General features: G+C 42.7%; 1 protein-coding gene and 1 long non-coding RNA gene across 2 annotated transcripts in view; one reads left to right on the top strand and one right to left on the bottom strand.

Moving 5' to 3' along the window:
• Nucleotides 1–27,090, bottom strand: part of LOC133537436 (rho GTPase-activating protein 42-like) — a 183,122-nt gene extending 156,032 nt beyond the window's left edge. Inside the window, exons 1-2 of the mRNA XM_061878443.1 lie at nucleotides 26,937–27,090; nucleotides 1,393–1,488 (exon numbers count right to left, since the gene is read on the bottom strand). Of these exons, the coding sequence (XP_061734427.1) occupies nucleotides 1,393–1,488; nucleotides 26,937–27,090 (250 nt within the window). The remainder of the gene's footprint in view (nucleotides 1–1,392; nucleotides 1,489–26,936) is intronic.
• Nucleotides 9,998–13,967, top strand: LOC133537108 (uncharacterized). The gene is made up of 2 exons (XR_009802605.1): nucleotides 9,998–10,121; nucleotides 13,374–13,967. It is a non-coding gene; the product is annotated as an uncharacterized LOC133537108 (long non-coding RNA).
• Nucleotides 27,091–27,252: the final 162 nt, after the last annotated feature.

The raw sequence follows: 27,252 nt of genomic DNA, 5'->3' as shown, positions 1-27,252 counted from the left end.
GCACTAATACACCCCAATAACATAACAGATGCTGGCTTTTGAACTATGCGTCTAGAACAATCCGGATGGTTATTTTCCTCTTTGGTCTGGAGGACACCACATCCACAGTTTCCAAAAACAATTTGAAATGTGGAATCGTCAGACCACCGAACACTTTTAGATGAGTTTGGGCCCAGCGAAGCGTTTCTGGGTATTGTTGATAAATGGCTTAGATCTTTCTGTGTGGAGTTTGCATGTTCTCCCCGTGAATGCGTGGGTTCCCTCCGGGTACTCCGGCTTCCTCCCACTTCCAAAGACATGCACCTGGGGATAGATTAATTGGCAACACTAAATTGGCCCTAGTGTGTGAATGTTGTCTGTCTATCTGTGTTGGCCCTGCGATGAGGTGGCGACTTGTCCAGGGTGTACTCTGCCTTCCGCCCGATTGTAGCTGAGATAGGCGCCAGCGCCCCGCGCGACCCCGAAAGGGAATAAGCGGTAGAAAATGGATGGATGGATGGATGGAAGTAGAGTTTTAACTTGCACTTTGAGAAAGCAACTGTAGTTACTCACAGTGGATTTATGAAGTGTTCCTGAGCTCATGTGGTGATATCCTTTACACACCGATGTCGCTTTTTGATGGAGTACCGCCTGAAGGATCTAAGGTCCGTAACATCACCACTTATGTGCAGTTATTTGTCCAAATTCTCTGAACCTTTTGATATTACGGAGCGTAGATGGTGAACTCCCTAAATTCCTTGTAATAGCTGGTTGAGAAATGTTGTTCTTAAACAATTTGCTCAGGCAATTGTTCACAAAGTGGTGACCCTTGCCCCTTCCTTGTTTGTGAATGACTGAGCATTTCATGGAAGCTGCTTTTATACCCAATCATGGCACCCACCTGTTCCCAATTAGCCTGTTCACCTGTGGGATGTTCCAAATGAGTCTTTGATGAGCTTTCCTCAACTTTCTCAGTCTTTTTGCTACTTGTGCCAGCTTTTTTGAAACATGTTGCAGGCATCAAATTCCAAATGAGCTAATATTTGTAAAAAAAATATTTTCTCAGTGTGAACATTACATATGATGTCTTTGCAGTCTATTCAATTGGATATAAATTGAAAATTATTTGCAAATCATTGTATTTTGTTTGTACTTATTTTCACAATGTGACGATTTCACTGGTTTCGGGGTTTGGACATGTGCAGTGTCCTGGTTCAGTTTTTAGTTTGAGTAGGCACTAAGTCCCCCCAATCTGGGACCATTGGTAAGGAGACAAGGTGGCTCTTGTCCGAAATTTGAAGTTGTTCCTGCTTGGCAACCACCTTCATCTAACCTCAGACCCTCATGGACTTTTTAGTCAAACCAAGACTTGTATCGAGACCGAGTGGTTTACAAAATACAGCAGAGACTCACCAATGTTCACCTCGTCATCAGTCTCTGCGTCACCCAGGCACTCAAACTGGAACTCCTGCAGGGACTGGGAGAACTTCTGCACGGCCGCAGAAAGACCTGGACATGAGAAGGAGAGTATGAGCGTGAAGAACGTCAGGTCTAACTTTGTAGGCAGGCAAGAATCCCTCAGACAAGTGGAACTTTCCATTGATCGCTTCTCGTAAAGACCTGGTGAGAAGAAGCTCTAATTAAATATGCACGTGTGCAAAGTGAGTCAAAATCACATTTATGGATTATGAAGGAGTTTAGTGTGAGACCTTCAGAGAGGAGCAGTCTCAGAGTGAGACATCAGCTTTTATTTCAAGACTTCAGATGTCGGAGAACACCTCAACATGGTGTGAAGGTTTATGATGAGTAGAAGAGCAGGAGTATTGTGACGGAACACCATGTTCATCATCACTGACATACTTCAATAAGTCAATCGATCAATTAAAATGTATTTGTATAGCCTTTGATCACAAGTGTCTCAAAGGGCTGCAAAGGCCACAATGGCATCCTAGACTCAGATCACACATCAGAGGAAGAAAAAACTCAACCCAATGGAACAATGAGAAACCATGTAGGGTACCACAGATGTGGAGGGGAACTAAGCTACAGTACACTGAATACATACTTCAATAAGTACACTTAGCTACAGTACAATGAATAAATAAACGTCAAGAAGGCAAAAGTAGCAAACAAGATGGAAACGTCAAGAAGGCAAAAGTAGCAAACAAGATGGAAACGTCAAGAAGGCAAAAGTAGCAAACAAGATGGAAACGTCAAGAAGGCAAAAGTAGCAAACAAGATGGAAATGTCAAGAAGGCAAAAGTAGCAAACAAGATGGAAACGTCAAAAAGGCAAAAGTAGCAAACAAGATGGAAACGTCAAAAAGGCAAAAGTAGCAAACAAGATGGAAACGTCAAGAAGGCAAAGGTAGCAAACAACATGGGAACGTCAAGAAGGCAAAAGTAGCAAACAAGATGGAAACAATGGTGTCAGTTAGAGGTGGAGACAATGACAATCATCAGCAGATCAAGTGTGTGTGTTTGCTTGAGGTTTTGTCCATGCCAAAGAGATGACCCATTAATAAAGAGCCTAGGAGCCCATTGATACCTTCAGTTAAGCTATTGATATCCAGTCAGCGGCTGCACAAAGTGGAGGGCGTTGAAGTGGAGGTAATGCATCATCTGGAAACGTAGCTCTGAGCGACACTCACTCTGTAGCATTTTCAAGGATAAGGCAGAGTTCTCACAGAGGCTTTCAATCTGAGGTCCCTCAGGTACCGGTGCTGGAAACATGTTCCCCGACTAGGTTCTGATTCAGCAAGCCATTTAAGAACAAGCTTTGCTCTTGGCAAGTTGTTTCTGCGGTTTGTACGCACAATGATGGCACTTTGAATCAGACCGGGTCTTCCATGATTGGTCAGACAGTCCTGAGGTGAACCGGACAGTCCTGAGATGAACCAGACAGTACTGAGATGAACCAGACAGTACTGAGATAAACCAGACAGTACTGAGATAAACCAGACAGTCCGGAGGTGATCCAGACAGTCCGGAGGTGATCCAGACAGTATTGAGATGAACCAGACAATCCGGAGGTCATCCAGACAGTATTGAGATGAACCAGACAGTCCGGAGGTCATCCAGACAGTACTGAGATGAACCAGACAGTACTGAGATGAACCAGACAGTTCGGAGGTGATCCAGAGGTACTGAGATGATCCAGACAGTACAGAGGTGATCCAGACAGTCCTGAGATGATCTAGACAGTCCTGAGGTGATCCAGACAGTATTGAGATGAACCAGACAGTCCGGAGGTGATCCAGGCAGTATTGAGATGAACCAGATAGCCCGGAGGTGATCCAGATAGTCCTGAGATGAACCAAACAGTCCGGAGGTGATCCAGACAGGCCTGAGATGATCCCGACAGTCCTGAGGTGATCCAGACAGTATTGAGATGAAACAGACAGTTCGGAGGTGATCCAGAGAGTACTGAGATGATCCATACAGTACTGAGGTGATCCAGACAGTCCTGGGATTATCCAGACAGTCCTGAGGTGATCCAGAAAGTCTGGACATGATCCATCATGAATGTGTGAATGTGGCGTGAATGAATGATGGCTTCTCAGTAGGGCTATGAATCTTTGAATTGATTAGATTCCATTCTCTGGGGTAACGATTAAATTCACAATCCATTTAAAACAATTTCTAATCAGTATTTTTTTAATGACATTGGGGCCAGTTTTATGATCAATTACATTACTCAACAAAATAGACAAACGGTTTTGATAAATCATTATATTAATTACTTATCTGCATCAAAAATAGGATTTGCCTGGCTGGAGAGGACAGAATATATATCTTTTTTAATGTATTTATAAGGGACAGCGTTGCGAAGTTGATAGAGTGGCTGTGCCAGCAATCGAAGGGTTATTGGTTCAATCCCCACCTTCTACCATCCTAGTCACGTCCGTTGTGTCCTTGGGCAAGACACTTCACCCTTGCTCCTGATGGGTCCTGGTGAGCTGCCTTGCATGGCAGCTCCCGCCGTCAGTGTGCGAATGTGTGTGTGAATGGGCGAATGTGGAAATACTGTCAAAGGGCTTTGGGCTCCTTAAAAAGGGTTAGAAAAGCGCTATACAAGTACAACCCATTTACCATTTACTTATTGGATTTGAGAAAGAATTGTTACAAATAAGAATCGCGATTCATACGGGGAAAAAAATTGACACTGAGTTCACAGTTGTCACTCTTTTGAGTGTGTAGAAAGAAATCTAATCAATGATTATTTGTAATATTTGTATTTTGTGTAGTATTTCTTTTTATACATTTTTTCCGGCTTGTATTTCTTTTGTGTTTTATGGCTGTAGTCAGAAGAAAGATAGTAATATGAATGGGTCAATGGGTCAAATGACTATTATTAGGATCCCATCTGAGAGAGCGCGACAATCAACCCTTAACAATGACACCTGTGGACAACAAAACGATGAAGTTGGAGTATCCACAGAAAAGCTAAGCAAACATGGGAGAACATGCAAACTCTACGTATTCCAACAGAGATTCCAACTCAGGTCTTCAGACTGTGAGGCCGTCATGCTAAGTACTGTACCAGCAGCCAGCATGACTAGTTTCCATGGATGTGCATTTTGCATAGGTTGGATGAGCTAAAGCGTAGCGAGAGTGGAATGTGACAGCAAACACAATAGCTTGCACTCTGCAGGGAAATAAGAAAGGAGGTGAAGTCAGCTTGTCTTCATCGGGTGTGACAGGAGAGGGACTTTGATGAGAAGCAGCTAGTGAGGGTGAGAAGGTGTGATTAAGCACGTGAAGAGGAGCATGAAAGCAGCCTTGCAGAGGATATAAAATACTTATTAAAACATTCACAGCTCCTAAAATAGCAGCTTCTAATTTTATGACACTTGATCCCATCTAGTACTGTGCACCGTTGGGAGGAACAAAAACTCATGTTCTCTCTAAATTTGGATAGCAATTCAATTTGCCAATTTGATATTTTACACATTAAAAAAAAGACATGTTCCTTTCAGACTGTCAGTCAACATGTTCTTGTCTCAAAGTGCCACACATGACAACAATATGTACTCTTTTACTTAATAACATTTGTCTTCATGCACACACAATCAGAGATGTTGTCTACATCATGGTGTCCAAACATTTTGACTGGGGGGGCCACATTGGGATAAGATCATTAAGCTGGGGGCTTGATGATCTTATCATTAAGCAAAGTAACATACATACATACATAGTACATACGGGCAGCATGGTGCGACAGGGGTTAGTGCATGTGCCTCACAATACAAAGGTCCTGGGTAGTTATGGGTTCAATCCAGGGCTCGGGATCTTTCTGTGTGGAGTTTGCATGTTCTCCCCGTGACTGCGTGGGTTACCTCCGGGTTCTCCGGCTTCCTCCCACTGCAAAAACATGCACCTGGAGATAGGTTGATTGGTAACACTAAATTGGCCCTAGTGTGTGAATATGAGTGTGAATGTTGTCTGTCTATCTGTGTTGGCCCTGTGATGAGGTGGCGACTTGTCCAGGGTGTACGACGCCTTTCACCTGAATGCAGTTGAGATAGGCAAGAGCACCCCCGGTGACCCCGAACGGGACAAGCGGTAGAAAATTACTTACACACACACAGAGAGAGAGAGAGAGAGGAAGCAAGAGGGTGCGCACCAGCTGTGGCGCAGGCAAAGCAAGGGCAGTGGATGACATGGGAAGGAGTGGAGAAGAGGAAGATCTCCTGGAAAGAGCTGTGGGAGATGGAGGCATTCAGGGCGAGCTTTACCATTAGGACTGCCTACGATTACTGCCTTCTCCAAAAAACCTCATCCAGTGGTATGGTGAAGACCCCACATGCCCTCTATGTCCGAGTCCAACAACACTAAAGCACATACTGGTGGCACAAGCAGGTGTTAGTGTCTTGCAGCAGTGCTGGAAAGTCGACGGACAAGTGTCAATGCCTTTCCTCCCCCGTCATCCTGATGGTAAGCAACAACATTTGCCCGGGAGGGCGAGGGTCAAGCCAGCTTCACCACCACAAGACCAGACACTGGACAGCTAGGCGGGGCACAGGACTGGAAACTGCTAGCAGACCTGGGCCAGAGGCTCTGCTTCCCAGTTGAGATCGCGTCCAACGACCTGCAGCCAGATCTTGTTCTGTGGTCAGCCTCGTTCAGGATCATGTACATCATAGAGCTCACGATGCACTGGGAGAGTGCAATGGAGGAGGCCTATGAGCGCAAGAAGCTGAGGTACACTGAGCTTGCAGCTGATGCGCAACAGCAAGGCTGGAAAGGGAGGGTATGCCCAGTGGAAGTACGCTGCAGAGGGTTCGTGGCCACCTCAACATCCAGGCTCTTCAGGGAAGTGGGAGTCCAAGGAAAGGCCCACCAGCAGGCAGTGAAAGACATCTCCAAAGTCGCTCATAAAAATGGGAGTCAGTGGCTTTGGGTCAAGCGAAGGGACTCCAACCTGGACTTTCAAATGAGTTAATGGCATCTAGGGAGTGATCCTGTGATGCTGGGACTCACTGCTGAACCCTCTGGAGATGTCGTGGGCTTATCAGCAAAACACTGAAGAAGGGGGGCGCCCACTTGTACCATCTAGTCCTACACAACAGATTTATATGTGTGTAATATTATATATATATATATATATATATATATATATATATATATATATATATATATATATATGTGTATATATATATATATATATATATATATTAGGGGTGTAACGGTACACAAAACTTTCGGTCACGGTTCAGTTCATTTTCGGTACAGTAAGAAAAAAACTAAATATAAATTTTGGGATTATCTATTTAACAAATTTGCTAAATCTTCCACCAAAAATATTTTCCTTAGTGGAATATTTGATGTGAAGTAATGGGAAACTTGGATAGGACAATAATTCATAATAACATTGATTTTGATTCAATATTATGTTTTGAGCAATGACAGTTAGAAAGAAAAAAAAAAACGCTTTGTTTTATCACTCAACGTTGCAACTTTTTCTAAATTATATTTAGCCTTTAAGCTTTTTTATTTCACTTGTGTTTATGTTTTTGTTTAATAGTATTTTTAGAATGTGCCTTGGGCCTTTAAAACATCAGCTGTGGGCCGCAAATGGCCTCCGGTGCACACTTTTGACACCCCTGCTATAGATAATAAAACAATTTTATCTGATTAATCAATGGATAAAAAGCAGAGCCTGGCGACGCATGCGCATTTATCATAACTCTCTCGCTGTCTGTCTCTGTCTCTCCCTCACGAATGTTAACACTGCGTGCACCACTTTTTTGGTTGTTTTTAACCCCTTCTTAACCCTGAATGTACATTGAAAATACACGCAACCGTAACTCAAAATGCCGGAAATTCGAGGCATTTAAGAAACTCCACCTGGACAGCTCCGCAAAGAGGACATATCCCGTGAAAAGAGGAGGTGTGGTCAGTCTATCATAGCCCGATGCCAGCATGCTGTGTGTTGTTTTTTTTGATTGATTGAAACTTTTATTAGTACATTGCACAGTTCAGTATATATTCCGTACAATTGACCACTAAATGGTAACACCCGAAAAAGTTTTTCAACTTGTTTAAGTCGGGACATGATGGTGCCTCGGTGTGCACTGTTTACACAACGTGCGGTGCGCTACTTAATATATGTCCGTGTCATTCGGTATATCTCCGAACCGAACCGAAACCCCCGAACCGAAACCCCTGTACCGAAACCCCTGTACCGAAACGGTTCAATACAAACACACGTACCGTTAACACCCCTAATATATATATATACACAGTATAGATATCCAAAAGTTCATTTAGCATGTGTGTTATTGTGTGTTGTTGCTTATAGTTCATTTACACCATGATTGGGGATGTTGTTTGGATTGTGTCATACATAATAATGCTGTGCCAAAACGACATTTGTGGTCATTGACCACCCATTCTGTCTTTGACCACAAGAGGGTGACATGATTTCCCTAATTTCATACACTAAATTCAAGCAAAAACACGCTGAGGGCCAATTTTCCTGTTCAACTTGTGATGTCTTACACTGAAAACTCTGGGGTGCCCAATTTGTCATGCAGGTTTTGTTATCCTAGATAAATAACAGACACCCATTTCTGTAAAAACATATTGAACATAGTAATGTGCATTATTTCCTCAGTTACAAAAACGAGGTGGGACATTTTTGTTTATTGCCATTGTCGCTCATCTCGTGTTGATGGGCTCGTATTACCCAGTGACGTGCGGTGAGGTTTATAGCTGGTGAGGCACTGACGTAATCAGAATCAGATTTACAGGTATACAGTATGCGCTCTGCGCAGGTTATTTGCAATTTGATTGTCAGCAGTTTACGGGTTATGTTTAATTTCTGCATTCTTTACACATACAAACTGTCGCCCACAAAATGTGCATTTCATTAAAAACTAAACAAAAATAATGTTATCGCCGTCTTACCTTTACTTATAAATGAAGTCCATGTGCCGGTTCTTCTGGATAAAAATAGCCGTCACTTTCTGTTAAAATTCCTCTTTCACTTCCTTCAGTTGTAAAAGTATTTTAAGAGTTTAACATAGTTTCCGCGATTAGCAGAGCTCATACTCTCATCATTTCCACGAAATGCTAGCTGCTCTCGGTTCTCTTTTACCATAGCATTGTGGACACTGATGTTGAGTCGCTGCTGTTCATCCAAAGCCAAGTCTATCCTCGTCATTCCAAACGTTTTCAGCGCCATCTAGCTTTAACAATGTGCGGCCGACCGCTCATGTTTGGTGAGGCCGCTTTGCAAATTCTTTTAGGCCAAAAAATCCCATTTGAGTGCACACAGTTCCATAGGTTGAAAAACAAGGCAAGGAAAGCTGAAAAGGCGGTTATTTGCAGAACATCCACAAAGCCAGTCTTTTCACGTACACCACTCTGTTTAGAAAGAGCGAGTAACTTTCCGTCGTGCTGATTGAAACAAACCATTCATGTTGAAAGTCGCTGCGGCACTTACTCGCCTTAGCGAGTAAGTGCCGCAGTATGTCTGGGATCATGAGCGCCCCGCCCCTATCGTGAGGCACGACAACGGTTTGCCTCACCTCAGACTTTTTTTCTCTGCCGTTTTGATGGCTCAAACAACACACAAAACATGTTACTCGCTGCAGCACTTGACTCGCTTACGCCACCGTATGTCTCTGATCATGAGCGCCCCTATCGGGAGACACGAGAGCGGTTTGCCTCACCTCGGACTTTTTCTCTGCCGTTTTAAACGCTCAGCAACACACCACACAATAACGCGCTCTGGTCGCATGCCAGACAGACAAGTTTACGAGGATTGCGAAAATTCAGCGATTTTGAAAAAAAAATTATCCAAATTGCTGAAGCTAAATAAAAATTAAAAACTAAAAATTACAATTATATTATCATCATATATTGTATTTCTTTGCATGATCACAGGTGAGGCACTACCTCCCCTTCCTCCCCTGACCGCACGTCACTGATATTACCCAACCTTTTTGAAGATGAAGGAGACATTTGGGTTTGTCAACAGTTTTCTTCTCCTAATTTGAGTTACGACTGGCGATAATCTGTCCGTGCTTCCTGTGTGTCCAGTCTCGTAGAGTCGCTCTCTACCGCTGAGACAAAGATTGTGAAAGAGTGAAAAGAGAGCAAACTGCGTTCTGTTAATTCTACTGTTAAATTAAGGTGCTGAGCGCGATGCACAGAGTGAGACCTGTCTTCCTGTTTGAAGACCAACAAACAGTTCTGTTTGGCCAAGGTGCGCTTACGTAATGACACTAATTCAAACCTCCATGTAGTTTTGTTGTGGATTGACCGTGCAGCCCTATAATTCTGCATGTTCTTTAAGTGTTGAAAGGATCCTTGACACGGCAGGGGCCGATAGAAAGGGATACTTCAGACGGGCCAGGCCAATGTGATGGGCCAATCAGAACTGGATCAAGCAGTTAGTGGCTCCTAATTGTCAGTCCTGCCCCTCCCCAGGGGACCGCCTCCATCTCATCTCCATGACAACCGCACACGTCATGCACGCCTGTCAGATCACGCTGCCTCTGTGCTGTATTTCTCCTTCAGAGGCTTCAAGTCTTCTTGTGCTGCAAACACACGAGTCCTTCCTGCTCAGAACCTGACGTAATCCAGCATGATGTTTCCACCAGGACTTTGACAGAAGAAGTTTCACTTTCGTAGGTATGGACTCAGAACAAGTCCTGCGTTACTTTCAACCATCTGCGTCGAGAGGACTAGCGTGCTAATGTTAAGACTAGATGCATGTTCTGAATACTTCTTTCCATGCTAGACTTTTATTGGACAGAATAAAGTTGTGCTTGGATTTAACCAATGGACTTCTTTTACAGTATGTTTTGGACCGTAGGGCGCACTGGATTGCAAGGTGCATTAAAGTGTTCATATTAAGACTTCCTTGTGGCGTACACAACATGTAACGGTGGTGTTGCAGGAGCCTATATCAGCTGCTTTGCCTGAAATGTTGTAGAGATTATGTTTTACAGTCGCTTTTTAGGATGCACTGTTTTGTGAGCAGTTTAGTCTAAGTGCTTCCACTTCGACAAGGTCTTCGTTGTAGTTTTAAGCGCTGCCATAGCGAGTCTACTGACAGATATGTTAGAAATGTACGGAACTTTGTATTAGAAATGGCAACAGCGGAGGATGAATGCCCCAAAACGAGAATAGAGAAAAAGGAGGAGTTTTTTGATTACGGGCAAATGTTCAGGACTTACACAGATCCCAAATACACATCAGCAGGTACCAATAGGTAATGAAAGGAAATGTGTCTGCTAATATGTACCATTTTGGGGTCCTTATTCACACACATCATAATAATACTGTATGTTGAAGCACAGTACGTCTAACTAGGGTAGCCGTAATGTTTCGACAATCCATCAAGCTTGGCACAAAAGTCGTACTAAAACACTTTGACCGATTCTTCAGCGCTATGTGTAATGTTCTATATTTTCAATGGAACATACAAGTTTTGGTGTTGCTTGCCAGCATCATTTTTTGGACAGGCGTCAACCTGCTGTCCACATCTATCTCTTATGTGTGACTTGTCACACTTTTCATTACACCATGTACCCAATAAAATTGCTTACAGGTCGGTAGGCACAACCAGGATTAACACGTAGGCTAGAACTGTACGCTACTTTGTATTAGAAATGGCAACAGCAGAGGATGAATGTCCCATAACAAGAAGATAGTAAAAAAGGAGGAGCTTATTGACTAACGAGGTGGACAAGTGCCAATATTTGGGACTTACACAGATCCCAAATACACATCAGCAGGTACCAATAGGTAAGAAAAGGAAATGTGTTACCGAATAGGTGTCGCTTTGGGGTCCGTAAAAATACTGTATGTTGAAGCACAGTACGTCTGACTATGGTAGCCGTAATGCTCCGACAATCCATCAAGCAGTGCAGCTTCGTGGCTTACCAAAGTCGTTCTAAACCATTTTGACAGATTCTTGAGTGATGTGTGTAATGTTTTATATTCTCAATGAAACCTCAACGTTTTGGTGATGCTTGCTAGCATCATTTATTGGACAGGCGTCAACCTGCCTTCCACACCTATCTCTTACATGTGACTGGTCACACTTTTCATTACACCATGTACCCAATAAAATTGCTTCCAGGTTGGTAGGCAAAAACAGAATTAATATATCAGTTACAAGTGTACGCTACTTTGTAATAGAAATGGCAACCGTGGAGGATGAATAACCCACAACAAGAGGATAGAGAAAAGGGAGGAGCCTATTGATTACAAAGGTGGACTCGCGCACTTGTTCGGGACCTACACAGATCCCAAATACACATCAGCAGGTACCAATATGTAAGGAAAGGAAATGTGTTACCAAATAAGTGCCATTTTGGGGGCCATAACAATACTGTATGTTGAAGCACAGGACGTCTGACTATGGTAGCTGTAATGCTCCGACAATCCATCAAGCAGCGCGGCTTCGTAGCTTACCAAAGTGTTATTAAACCATTTTGACGGATTCTTGAGTACCGTGTGTAATGTTCTATATTCTCAATGAAACATCAAAGTTTTGGTGATGCTTGCTAGCATCATTTATTGGACAGGCGTCAACTTGCCTTCCACACCTATCTCTTACGTGTGACTGGTCACACTTTTCATTACACCATGTACCCAATAAAATTGCTTCCAGGTTGGTAGGCACTACCAGAATTAATATATAAGTTACAAGTGTACGCTACTTTGTAATAGAAATGGCAACGGTGGAGGATGAATGCCCCACAACATGAGGATAGAGAAAAAGGAGGAGCCTATTGATTACAAAGGCAGACAGGCGCACTTGTTCGGGACCTACAAAAATCCCAAATACACATCAGCAGGTACCAATATGTAAGGAAAGGAAATGTGTTACCGAATAAGTGCCATTTTGGGGGCCATAAAAATACTGCATGTTGAAGCACAGCACGTCTGACTATGGTACCCGTAATGCTCCGACAATCCATCAAGCAGTGCGGCTTCATAGCTTACCAAAGTAGTATTAAACCATTTTGAAAGATTCTTGAGTACTGTGTGTAATGTTCTATATTCTTAATGAAACATCAAAGTTTTGGTGATGCTTGCTAGCATCTTATGACTGACTGGTAACACTTCTCTTTACACCATGTACCCAATAAAATAGCTTCCAGGTCGGTAAGAACCATTAGAATTAATACGTAGGCTAGAACTGCACGCTAATTTGAATTAGAAATGGCAACAGTGGAGGATGATTGCCCCACAACAAGAAGACAGAGAAACGGAGGAGCTTATTAACTACAAAGGCAGACATCAGCAAATATTCAGGACTTACACAGATCCCAAATACACATCAGCAGGTAACACTAGGTAAGAAAAGGAAATGTGTCTGATAATAGGTGCCGTTTTGGGGTCCATAATAATACCATATGTTGAAGCAAAGTACGTCTGACTATGGTAGCTGTAATTCTCCCACAATCCATCAAGCGGTACACCAAAGTCCTACTAAAACATTTTGAGCGCAGTGTGTGCGCCTATCACTTATGTGTGACTGCCATCTACTGGTCACACTTATCATTACACCATGTACCAAACACAATTGTTAGGAAGTCCGTAGGCACAACCAGAATTGAAACGTACATTAGGCACACCAAGTCATAAGGTGCACTATTGATTACTTGAGGAAATTAAAGGATTTTTAGTCTGAAAAATGCATTAGTTGCATCAACAATGCCTCTGCTGGTTGAATGAGGTAGTGCACTTTATTATGCTGTAATTGCTGAAAAAACAATAACCAATCAATGCTAATCAATGATTTAATTGTTTAAAACAGTGCCTGACAGAAAGCACATTTAGAAAGTAGAAATGAATTAGTAGTCAGTGTTTTCCTACACGCAGACACAAAAAAGTCACCTCCTTTGTAGAACAGCCACTTTGTTCCAGCCCTGCACAGGAAAACAAAACAACCTCAGACATGTCAGCGAGACGCTGCTGATTTGAGCCGAGGTGATTTTCAGAGGGGAGCGCCGTCTTGCACGCCCCCTCTTAACGGGGAGACGCCCCTCGATGCACCAGCGGGGTGCACGATGCTGCTTGGACTTCATCGGCAGGAATGAATCATGGGAGCTGTCTTTCAGGTAACCCCTCTTCCACCTCATGCTGGCTTGGCCACACAGCAGGGGTCCCAACGCTAAACTCTTCCCACCACCTTCTAAAACCTTCTTACACTCCATTGGGAACAAGCATCTTAACACCAGAACCTTTTTGTTCCTTAGCAGAACAGAGTGAATCCTCTCGTCAGTCTTGTACAATCTTTGTCTCTGTGGGTGGAGGCGGGCCTGCTAGCTTAAGCAGGCATGATGCACCGACAGTGCATCGCAAGGCAACAAAAACCAGGAGGAAAGGAGAGGATTGCAAAAGTCCAGTGTGGGAATATTCGGTCTTCAAAGTCAACAAGGATGAGGAAACTTTTACAAGAACTTTCACAGCATACATGACTTTACGCTACTAATGAAATAAAATGTGTAGTATACTGCCTTTGACAAATATGTGTACTTTTTTTATGGACATGACACACAAACCATCGCTGGTAACATGACGCAAGGCGTATGTGAGTCAACACACACACAGAGCACTTACAAGCAAAAACAGAATGGAGACAACAGAAGGCGAATGTACACAATTTGGCTTCAGAACTAACCATAAACACAGAAGCCCTGCAAGGGCTAGTTTAAGACATAGCTAGCTTGCGGCTAACGCCCCTCCAAAGTGTTTTAGATACTTCTAAATGACTAATCATGACCTCTATGGCAACAAATAAAGTAAGTTTCTTACGATTACCATTATCACTGCAGGACGAGGACTAGCTACACATGCTTCACTACACACCGTAGGAGGATACAATAGCTAACCGCTAACAGCAAGCTAATTAGTTCACTATTTTATTTAAGTACATTGACTTACTACTAAAAGACAAGGTGCCAAGTATCTCCTGCATCTGATTTAAGTAATATTGCCTTACTACTAAAAGACAATTTGTCTAGTATGTTCTACATCTTATTTAAGTAAAATTGACTTACTACTAAAAGACAAGTTTCTAGTATGTTCTACATCGTATTTCAGTATAATTGAATTACTACTAAAAGACAAGTTGTCTAGGATGTTCTACATGTTATTTACAAACCATGTTTCCATATGAGTTGGGAAATTGTTGGATGTAAATATAAATGGAAGACAATGATTTGCAAATCATTTTCAATCAATCAATCAATGTTTACTTATATAGCCCTAAATCACTAGTGTCTCAAAGGGCTGCACAAGCCACCACGACATCCTCGGTAGGCCCACATAAGGGCAAGGAAAACTCACACCCAGTGGGACATCGGTGACAATAATGACCCAGTGGGACGTCGGTGACAATGATGACTATGAGAACCTTAGAGAGGAGGAAAGCAATGGATGTCGAGCGGGTCTAACATGATACTGTGAAAGTTCAATCCACAATGGATCCAACACAGTCGCGAGAGTCCAGTCGCGAGAGTCCAGTCCAAAGCGGATCCAACACAGCAGCGAGAGTCCCGTTCACAGCGGAGCCAGCAGGAAACCATCCCAAGCGGAGGCGGATCAGCAGCGCAGAGATGTCCCCAGCCGATACACAGGCAAGCAGTACATGGCCACCGGATCGGACCCCCTCCACAAGGGAGAGTGGGACATAGAAGAAAAAGAAAAGAAACGGCAGATCAACTCGTCTAAAAAGGGAGTCTATTTAAAGGCTAGAGTATACAAATGAGTTTTAAGGTGAGACTTAAATGCTTCTACTGAGGTGGCATCTCGAACTGTTACCGGGAGGGCATTCCAGAGTACTGGAGCCCGAACGGAAAACGCTCTATAGCCCGCAGACTTTTTTTGGGCTTTGGGAATCACTAATAAGCCGGAGTCCTTTGAACGCAGATTTCTTGCCGGGATATATGGTACAATACAATCGGCAAGATAGGATGGAGCTAGACCGTGTAGTATTTTATACGTAAGTAGTAAAACCTTAAAGTCACATCTTAAGTGCACAGGAAGCCAGTGCAGGTGAGCCAGTACAGGCGTAATGTGATCAAACTTTCTTGTTCTTGTCAAAAGTCTAGCAGCCGCATTTTGTACCAACTGTAATCTTTTAATGCTAGACATGGGGAGACCCGAAAATAATACGTTACAGTAATCGAGGCGAGACTTAACAAACGCATGGATAATGATCTCAGCGTCTTTAGTGGACAGAATGGAGCGAATTTTAGCGATATTACGGAGATGAAAGAAGGCCATTTTAGTAACGCTTTTAATGTGTGCCTCAAAGGAGAGAGTTGGGTCAAAGATAATACCCAGATTCTTTACCGTGTCGCCTTGTTTAATTGTTTGGTTGTCAAATGTTAGAGTTGTATTATTAAATAGAGTTCGGTGTCTAGCAGGACCGATAATCAGCATTTCCGTTTTTTTGGCGTTGAGTTGCAAAAAGTTAGCGGACATCCATTGTTTAATTTCATTAAGACACGCCTCCAGCTGACTACAATCCGGCGTGTTGGTCAGCTTTAGGGGCATGTAGAGTTGGGTGTCATCAGCATAACAGTGAAAGCTAATACCGTATTTGTGTATGATGTCACCTAGCGGCAGCATGTAGATGCTGAAGAGTGCAGGGCCAAGGACCGAACCCTGAGGAACTCCACACGTTACCTTAACGTAGTCCGAGGTCACATTGTTATGGGAGACACACCGCATCCTATCAGTAAGATAAGAGTTAAACCAAGACAGGGCTAAGTCTGACATACCAATTCGTGTTTTGATACGTTCTAATAAAATATTATGATCGACGGTATCGAAAGCAGCGCTAAGATCGAGGAGCAGCAACATAGATGACGCATCAGAATCCATCGTTAGCAATAGATCATTAGTCATTTTTGCGAGGGCTGTCTCCGTGGAGTGATTTGCCCTGAAACCGGATTGAAAGGTTTCACATAGATTGTTAGACGCTAAGTGTTCATTTAACTGCTCCGCAACAATTTTTTCAAGGATTTTTGAAATAAAGGGAAGGTGAGACACCGGTCGGTAGTTTACCATGAGGTCAGGATCGAGGTTAGGTCTTTTAAGAAGAGGATGAATAACCGCTTTTTTGAATGCTAGGGGAACAGTGCCCGAGGAAAGTGATAAGTTTATAATATTTAGCACTGCTGGACCTAATAATACAAAGAGCTCCTTGATCAGTTTCCCAGGAAGAGGGTCAAGTAAACATGTTGTCTGTTTTATTCCATTTACACGTTGTAACAATTCCTCTAATGTTATTTCCTCAAAACGAGAGAAACTATTTTGGAGGGCAGTATCCGCCGTATATACCATCGTATCTGTGTTAATAGAACCCCGTTATAGCTGGGACGCATTGTCTTTAATCTCTTTTCTAATGACTTCAATTTTCTTACTAAAGAATTGCATAAAGTCATCAGCTGAGTGGGTTGAGCTACTGGAAGGGGTCCCTTGTTGGGTTAGCGATGCTACCGTACTAAACAAAAATTTAGGATCGTTTTTATTACGGTGGATGAGATTTGAGTAATATTTAGCTTTAGCTAAGGTAAGCATGCGTTTATAAGTTATTAAACCATCATTCCATGCTTGATGGTGCACCTCAAGTTTAGTCGTGCGCCATTTGCGTTCCAGCTTTCTACATAATAATTTCTGAGCTCTAGTTTCTTCTGTAAACCACGGGGTGCGCTTTTTTGGAGCCTTTTTTAACTTTAGCGGTGCTATGTTATCGATGGTTTCGCGCAGGGCGTCGTTAAAGTTGTTAGTGAGGTTATCAATAGAGCCCACATACTTTGGGAATGGTGCCATTACCGAGGGCAGTAGGTCAGCAAGAGTTGTCGTTGTGGCCGTATTAATGTTGCGGCTGCTATAGCAGTTATTATTATTATTAGTTTGACGAACATGCGTCTGAACCTCGAATTTTATAAGGTAATGATCGGACAATACTTTAGTATATGGGAGTATCGTAACTTTGGAAACGGTGATACCCCTGACAAGCACTAGGTCTATCGTATTACCGTTGCGATGCGTGGGTTCATTTATTATTTGTGTGAGACCACAGCTATCAATTACAGTCTGGAGCGCTACGCACGGTGGGTCCGATGGGGTATTCATATGGATATTAAAGTCCCCCATTATGATTATATTATCGGCGTGTGTCACTAGATCAGCAACGAACTCTGAGAATTCATTGATAAAGTCCGAATAGGGCCCTGGGGGGCGGTAGATAACAGCCAGGTGTAGAGGCAGCGGTGTGACAGACCTCATAGTAAGCACCTCAAACGATTTATATTTATTATTTATGTTAGGACTAAGGTTAAAGTTTTCGTTGTATATTAGTGCGACCTCCCCACCCCTTTTAAGCGGACGGGCAATATGCGCATGTGTAAAGTTAGGAGGACATGCCTCATTTAGCGCAAAAAAGTCGTTTGGTTTAAGCCAGGTTTCGCTGAGACCGAAGACGTTAATGATATCATCAGAGACAACAATCTTAACTAATAACGTTTTGGGAGACAATGATCTTATGTTTAAAAAACCTATATTATAGGTAGTCGGCTGTTTTAGGGAGTTTTTGATCAAATTATCCGTAGTAGCAATATTAATAATGTTGTGTTTATTATGCCCAGTGCATTTAGTATAGTTACGACCATATCTAGGAATTGATACGACAGGAATTTTCCGATTGTTTGATTGTTGCTTTGATAAACTGCACGCATCATGGTTAGCCACCTCAGTAACAGGAAGTTTCCGATTGTTTGTTTGTTGCTTTGATAAACTGCACGCATCATGGTTAGCCACCTCAGTAACGGGAATTTTTCGATTGTTTGTTTGTTGCTTTGATAAACTGCACGCATCATAGTTAGCCACCTCGGTAAAACACATGTCCAACTCTGAAACACTCAAAGCAGAAAAAACTTGTTCTAATTTAACAGACTCCTTACCCAGACCAGTAGTCTCGCATCTTTCATTTAAATCCGTCTTCAGGATGGAGGGAAGTGGTGTTGTGTGGGGATTAGCCTTCTGCTTTGTTTTTAGCCCCGCTCGACATCCGCGTTTCCGATCACACCGCCTGCGTCTGCTCCGTAGACGGCCCCCGCTGCTACTAGACTCCCCTGCTTCACAGGCCGCTGGATGTAGCCGCCGACGTATTCCCATGCTAGTTAGCACTTTTAGCACGCACGCGTCTATCAGTCCAAAACGGCCCGATATGTCCACATCCAGAAGTGTCTGGCGGTCGTACGTGATCACGGAGTGACCACGATGTGAGCCAGCCATAAAGTTTGTAGAATTGTCCGGTATTTCTGCCAAATGTTCCATCTTTAGCAAGAGCCCCTCGAGGTCGCAGCCCGTACGGGCGCCGCCATCTTGGAATTTTCAACCCATATTCAGTTGAATATGCTACAAAGACAACATATTTGATGTTCAAACAGTAAACATTTTTTTTTTGCAAATAATCATTAACTTTAGAATTTGATGCCAGCAACACGTGACCAAGAAGTTGGGAAAGGTGGCAATGAATACTGATAAAGTTGAGAAATGCTCATCAAACACTTATTTGGAACATCCCACAGGTGTGCGGGCTAATTGGGAACAGGTGGGTGCCATGATTGGGTATAAAAACAGCTTCCCAAAAAATGCTCAGTCTTCCACAAGAAAGAATTGGGTGAGGTACACCCCTTTGTCCACAACTGCGTGAGCAAATAGTCAAAATAGTTTAAGAACATCGTTTCTCAAAGTGCAATTGCAAGAAATTTAGGGATTTCAACATCTACGGTACATAATATCATCAAAAGGTTCAGAGAATCTGGAGAAATCACTCCACGTAAGCGGCATGGCTGGAAACCAACATTGAATCATCGTTACCTTTAATCCCTCAGACGGCACTGTATCAAAAATCGACATCAATCTCTAAAGGATATCACTACATGGGCTCAGGAACACTTCACAAAACCACTGTCACCAAATACAGTTTGTCGCTGAATCTTTAAGTGCAACTTAAAGCTCTAGTATGCAAAGCAAAAGCCATTTATCAACAACATCCAGAAACGCTGCAGGCTTCTCTGGGCCCGAGATCATCTAAGATGGACTGATGCAAAGTGGAAAAGTGTTCTGTGGTCTGACAAGTCCACATTTCAAATTGTTTTTGGAAATATTCGACATTGTGTCATCCGGAACCAAAGGGGAAGTGAACCATCCAGACTGTTATCGACGCAAAGTCAAAAGCCAGCATCTGTGATGGTATGGGGGTGCAATAGTGCCCAAGCCGTGGGTAACTTACACATCTGTGAAGGCACCATTAATGCTGAAAGGTACATACAGGTTTTGGAACAACATATGCTGCCATCTAAGTGCCGTCTTTTTCATGGATGCCCCTGCTTATTTCAGCAAGACAATGCCAAGCCACATTCAGCACGTGTTACAACAGCGTGGCTTCGTAAAAAAAAAAAAAAGAGTGCTGTTACTTTCCTGGCCCGCCTGCAATCCAGACCGGTCTCCAATCGAAAATGTGTGGCGCATTATGAAGCGTAATATACGACAGACCCCGGACTGTTGAATGACTGAAGCTCTACATAAAACAAGAAGTCCACTTTCAAAGCTTCAACAATTAGTTTCCTCAGTTCCCAAATGTTTATAGAGTGTTTTTAAAAGAAAAAGGTGATGTAACACAGTGGTTAACATGCCCTTACCCAACTACTTTGGCACATGTTGCAGCCATGAAATTGTAAGTTAATTATTTGCAAAAAAAAAATTAAGTTTATGAGTTTGAACATCAAATATCTTGTCTTTGTCGTGCATTTAAACTGAATATGGGTTGAAAAGGATTTGCAAATCATTGTATTCTGTTTATATTTACATCTAACACAATTTCCCAACTCATATGGAAACGTGGTTTGTAAGTACAATTTACTTACTACTAAAAGACAATTTGTCTAGTATGTTGTACATCTTATTTAAGTACAATTGACTTACTACTAAAATACTAGTTGTTTAGCATGTTCTACATCTTATTTAAGTAGAATGGAATTACTACTAAAATACAAGTTCTCCAGTATGTTCTACTACTTATTTAGGTACAAATGACTTACTACTAAAAAGACACGTTTTCTAGTATGTTCTACATCTTATTTTAGTACAATTGACTTGCTACTAAAAGACAAGTTGTCTAGTATTCAAATGAGTATGTAGCTCGTTGACTTTTACAAGATCCTGACTGTTGGACAAAACTGAATTTCTAGGTAAATTTTTTAGTTTTTAAATCATTTGGTTTTGTAAAATATTTATTTGCATTTTTTGACTTTGTAAAATAAATGTGATTGAATATTGTCCATTGCACCGGTTGCCCAGGGAGGGTCCCCACATCTGCGGTCCCCTCCAAGGTTATTTCATTGTAGCCCATTGGGATGAGTTTTTTCTTACCCTGACATGGGATGTGAGCCGAGAATGTCATTGTGGCTTGTGCAGCCCTTTGAGAGACTCGTGATTTAGTGCCATATAAATAAACTTTGATTGAATGATTGATGTACATGGTGTCAGTGTACTGTACCAGTAATTCACACTAACAGTCATCAGCCCCAATTGGATCAACAACCTGATCTGTGAAATGTGCTGGACACACAAACCACACTCTTCTACAAGAAATTTTAGTTCCCAGAACCTCTAGCTCCCGGAGCATTTGGGTCCCAAAACATTTAGGTCCCAGAACTTTTAGGTTTAGGAACCTTTAGTTTTTGGAGCTTTCAGTTCCTGGGACCTTAAGGTTCTGGAACACTTACTCCTGGAATCTCCAGGTGCTGGAACATCTCGGTCCTGGAGCTTTTAATTCATGTTCATTTTCCAACTTACAGAAAGACCCAAGCAAGGTCTTGTAGACATGTTCCAACTTACAGAAAGACCCACTGAAGGTCTTGTAGACATATTCCAACTCACAGAAAGACCTACTGAAGGTCTTGTAAACATGTTCCAACTCACAGAAAGACCCACTGAAGGTCTTGTAAACATGTTCCAACTCACAGAAAGACCCACTGAAGGTCTTGTAGACATGTTCGAACTTACAGAAAGACCCACTGAAGGTCTCATAGACATGTTCCAACTTACAGAAAGACCTACCGAAGGTCTTGTAAACATGTTCCAATTGACAGAAAGACTCAATGAAGGTCTTGTAGACATGTTCCACCTTACAGAAAGATCTCCTGAAGGTCTTGTAGACATCTTCCACCTTCTTTAAAGACCTACTGAAGGTTTTGTGGACATGTTCCAACTTATAGAAAGACCCACTGAAGGTCTTGTAGACATGTTCCACCTTACAGAAAGACTCCTTGAAGGTCTTATAGACATCTTTCACCTTCTTTAAAGGCCTACTGAAGGTCTTGTGGACATGATCCAACTTAAAGAAAGACCCACTTGAAGTTCTTGTAAACGTGTTCCATCTTAAGGAAAGACCCACAGAAGGTTTTGTATACAAGTTACAACTTACAGAAAGACCTACTGAAGGTCTTGTAGACATGTTCCAACTGAGACATTCTGTGGCGCCCAGAGTTAAAGACCATCGATGATCTACTTCTCACCTCTCCATGAACACCGAGACTGAAACTTGACCAACAAGGGAACACATCCAAAGAAAAGGGAGCATGTTTCTGGACTGTCCTGTATCCAGGTTAGTCTGATTCCCTGCTGTTGTCACAAGTTTGCACGACAAAGATATTTTGTCTCATTAGGGCAAATATGTAGAAGTCTGCAGCGCCACGCCGGACAACAGGAAGTCCACTTTATCAGCCTGCTTGTGGAATCTGGAATATGTCCTCAGTGGACAATGATTATATGAAGTGACTCAGCAAAAAACCCTTCATGGAGGGAAAGAGATTGTTGACTCCTCGCTTTGCTTTCTTTGACATTTATTTGTCCAGTAAAGTCTCTGGGATTAAAAATATATTTCCTTGAGTCCTGTCACAAACAACCAACCACAATGTGGGTGAAACTGGGACCTCGGTGGTCGCAAGTGTCTTGCCCAAAGACTGGATTCGTACCTGGAACCCTCCAGTTTCTAGAAGACCATCTGAGCTACGCCTCCTTACAGTGGAATTTGTACAACTTAGGTCGCACACCTCAGAGGTGGACCAAAAGTTTGGAGTCCAAACGGCGGTGGAGCGAAATCTCAAGTCGGTGTGGTCCACAAGACCTCAGGTCGGCGTGGTATACAAGACCTCAGGTCGGCGTGGTCCACAAGACCTCTAGGTCGGCGTGGTCCACAAGACCTCTAGGTCGGTGAGGTCCACAGCACCTCCAGGTCGGCCTGGTCCACAACACCTCCAGGTCGGCGTGGTCCCCAAGACCTCTAAGTCGGCGTGGTCCCCAAGACCTCTAAGTCGGCGTGGTCCCCAAGACCTCTAAGTCGGCGTGGTCCCCAAGACCTCTAAGTCGGCGTGGTCCCCAAGACCTCTAGGTCGGCGTGGTCCCCAAGACCTCTAGGTCGGCGTGGTCCCCAAGACCTCTAGATCGGCGTGGTCCCCAAGACCTCTAGGTCGGCGTGGTCCCCAAGACCTCTAGGTCGGCGTGGTCCCCAAGACCTCTAGGTCGGCGTGGTCCCCTAGACCTCTAGGTCGGCGTGGTCCCCTAGACCTCTAGGTCGGCGTGGTCCACAAGACCTCTAGGTCGGCATGATCCACAAGATCTAAGGTCAGCTTGGTCTACAAGACCTCAGATCAGTGTGTTCCACAAGACCTCAGGTTGATTTTTGCAACACAAGTTCCAGAAGAAGGTGCATCCTCATGAGCGGCAAAGAACCAACTGTAGACAAACTACAATTGTTTGACATTTTACTGTCGACTTACTTACACATGTAATACTGCACTGTGTGTGACTATGAAGTATTTTAAATGTAAAGATGGTGTGAATGTTACACATGTAGTACTACACTACATGTGAAGTATTTTAAATATAAAGATAATGTGAAATTTACACATGTAGTCCTACACTACATGTGACGAAGTATTTTAATTATGAACATGATGTGAAAGTTACACATGTAGTACTACACTTAGTGTGACTATGAAGTATTTTAAATATGAACATGATGTGAAAACTACACATGAACAAACCCTGTTTCCTTATGAGTTGGGGAATTGTGTTGGATGTAAATATAAACGGAATACAAAGATTTGCTAATCATTTTTAACCCATATTCAGTTGAATATGCTGTAAAGACAACATATTTGATGTTAAAACTGAGAAACATTTTTTTTTTTTTACAAATAATCATTAACTTTAGAATTTGATGCCAGCAACACATGACAAAGAAGTTGGGTAATGTGGCAATAAATACTGATAAAGTTGAGGAAAGCTCATCAAACACTTATTTGGAACATCCCACAGGTGTGCAGGCTAAAGCTCATCAAACACTTATTTGGAACATCCCACAGGTGTGCAGGCTAATTGGGAACAGGTGGGCGCCAAAAACAGCTTCCCAAAAAATGGGGCGAGGTACACCCCTTTGTCCACAACTGCTTGAGCAAATGGTTAAACAGTTTAAGAACAACGTTTCTCAAAGTGCAATTGCAAGAAATTTAGGGATTTCAACATCTACGGTACATAATATCATCAAAAGGTTCAGAGAATCTGGAGAAATCACTGCACATAATGGCCGGAAACCAACATTGAATGACCGCGACCTTCGATACATCAGACGGCACTGTATCAAAAACAGACATCAATCTCTAAAAGGACATCACCACATTTTCTCAGGAACACTTCAGAAAAACACTGTCACTAAATGCAGTTCGTCGCTACATCTGTAAGTGCAAGTTATAGCTCTACTATGCAAAGTGAAAGCCATTTATCATCAACATCCAGAAACGCCGCCGGCTTCTCTGGGCATTTCATGGAAGCTGCTTTTATATCCAATCATGGCACCCACCTGTTCCCAATTAGCCTGCACACCTGTGGGATTTTCCAAATAAGTGTTTGATGAGCATTCCCCAACTTTATCAGTATTTATTGCCACCTTTTCCAACTTCTTTGTCACGTGTCGCTGGCATCAAATTCTAAAGTTAATTATTATTTGCAAAAAAAAAACGTTAATCAGTTTGAACATCTAATATGTTGTGGATGTGGTGTCCTCCAAAACAAAGAGGAAAATAACCATCCGGATTGTTATAGGCGCAAAGTTCAAAAGCCAGCATATGTGATGGTATAGGGGTGTATTAGTGCCCAAGGCATGGGTAACTTACACATCTGTGAAGGCACCATTAATGCTGAATGGTCCACAAAGGTTTTGGAGCAACATATGTTGTCATCCAAGCAACGTTATCATGGACGCCCCTGCTTATTTCAGCAAGACAATGCCAAGCCACATGTTACAACAGTGTGGCTTTGTAGTAAAAGAGTGTGGGTACTTTCCTGGCCCACCTGCAGTCCAGACCTGAAGGGTCCACATTTCAAATTGTTTTTGGAAATATTCAACATCGTGTCATCCGCACCAAAGGGGAAGCGAACAATCCAGACAGTTATCGACGCAAAGTTCAAAAACCAGCATCTGTGATGGTATGGGGGTGTATTAGTGCCCAAGACATGGGTAACTTACACATCTGTGAAGGCACCATTAATGCTGAAAGGTACATACAGGTTTTGGAACAACATATGCTGCCATCTTTTTCATGGACGCCCCTGCTTATTTCAGCAAGACAATGCCAAGCCACATTCAGCACATGTTACAACAGCGTGGCTTCGTAAAAAAAAAAGAGTGCGGGTACATTCCAGGCCCGTCTGCAGTCCAGACCTGTCTTCAATCGAAAATGTGTGGCACATTATGAAGCGTAAAATACGACAGCGGAGACCCCGGACTGTTGAACGACTGACGCTCTACATAATTTAATAATATGTTGTCTTTGTAGTGCATTCATTTGAATATGGGTTGAAAAGGATTTGCAAAACATTGTACCGGTATTCTGTTTTTATTTACATCCAACAATTTCCCAACTCATTTGGAAACGGGGTTTGTATAAAGATGATGTGAAAGTTACTCATGTACAAACTTCGTTTACATTTGAGTGGAAAATTGTGTTAGATGTAAATATAAACGGAATACAATGATTTGCAAATCATTTTCAACCCATATTCAGTTGAATATGCTACAAAGACAACATATTTGATGTTCAAACTGATAAACGTTTTTTTTTGCAACTAATAATTAACTTTAGAATTTGATGCCAGCGACACGTGACAAAGAAGTTGGAAAAGGTGGCAATAAATACTGATAAAGTTGCGGAATGCTCATCAAACACTTATTTGGAATATCCCACAGGTGTGCAGGATAATTGGGAACAGGTGGGTGGCATGATTGGGTATAAAAGCAGCTTCCATGAAATGCTAAGTAATTCACAAACAAGGATGGGGCGAGAGTCACCACTTTGTAAGCAAATTGTCGAACAGTTTTAGAACAACATTTCTCAACGGGCTATTGCAAGGAATTTAGGGATTTTACCATCTATGGTCTGTAAAATCATCAAAAGGTTCAGAGAATCTGGAGAAATCACTGCACGTAAGCAATGATATGACGGACTTTTGATCCCTCAGGCTACCGGGTACTGCATCAAAAACCGACATCAGTGTGTAAAGGATATGACCACATGGGCTCAGGAACACTTCATAAAACCACTGTCAGTAACTACAGTTTGTCGCTACATCTGTAAGTGCAAGTTAAAACTCTACTATGCAAAGCCAAACCCATGTATCAACAATACCTAGAAACACCGCCGGCTTCGCTGGGCCCGAGATCATCTATGATAGACTGATGCAAAGTGGAAAAATGTTCTATGGTCTGACGAGTCCACATTTCAAATTATATTTGGAAACTGTGGATGTGGGGTCCTCCAGAACAATGAGGAAAATAACCATCCGCAAAGGCGCAAAGTTCAAAAGCCAGCATCTGTGACGGTATGGAGGTGTATTAGTGCCCAAGGCATGGGTAACTTACACATCCGTGAAGGCACCATTAATGCTGAATGGTTTTGGAGCAACATATGTTGTCATCCAAGTAACGTTATCATGGACAAGACAATGCCAAGTCACATGTAACAACAGCGTGGCTTTGTAGTAAAAGAGTGCGGGTACTTTCCTGGCCCACCTGCAGTCCAGACCTGTCTCCCATCGAAAATGTGTGGCACGTTATGAAGCGTAAAATACAACAGCGAAGACCCCTGACTGTTGAACGACTAAAGCTCTACATAAAACAAGAATGGGAAATAATTCCACTTTCAAAGCTACAACAATTAGATTTCCTCGGTTCCCAGACGTTTATTAGGAGTTGTTAAAAGAAAAGGTGATACAACACAGTGGTGAACATGCCCTTTCCCAACTACTTTGGCATGTTTGGCAAGCTGATGAGAAAGTCACACATGTAGTACTACACTTTGTGTGGCTAAGACGTATATAAAAGATGACTTAGGTGCGTGTACTCACTCCCCAGCACGTTAATGAGGATACTTCCATTTTTAATCAGCTCCTTGATGAACTTGTTGGTTCTCTTCAGTTCCACTTCGTGACACGCCAGTCTCTCCCGGAAGGGCGGGCCGTCCAAAAAAGAGTCGCTGAACTCCAGCGTGGGAAGTCCCATCGTGTTCCTCCTGACAACTTCTACCTAACAGTGGGTCCTCCTCGTCATCAGCAGAAATAAAACCCTGCTCAGAAAAACTTTTCCCCAAATTTAGCACCTCTGCTTCTCACATCCGGTGTGCTGCAACTGCACCTTGCCGGCACCTTGGCGTCTAACGGCGCC

Source organism: Nerophis ophidion, linkage group LG18, assembly GCF_033978795.1.
Source record: "Nerophis ophidion isolate RoL-2023_Sa linkage group LG18, RoL_Noph_v1.0, whole genome shotgun sequence".
In the NCBI taxonomy this organism is placed as follows: domain Eukaryota; kingdom Metazoa; phylum Chordata; class Actinopteri; order Syngnathiformes; family Syngnathidae; genus Nerophis; species Nerophis ophidion.
This window is presented reverse-complemented; position numbering and strand designations above follow the sequence as displayed.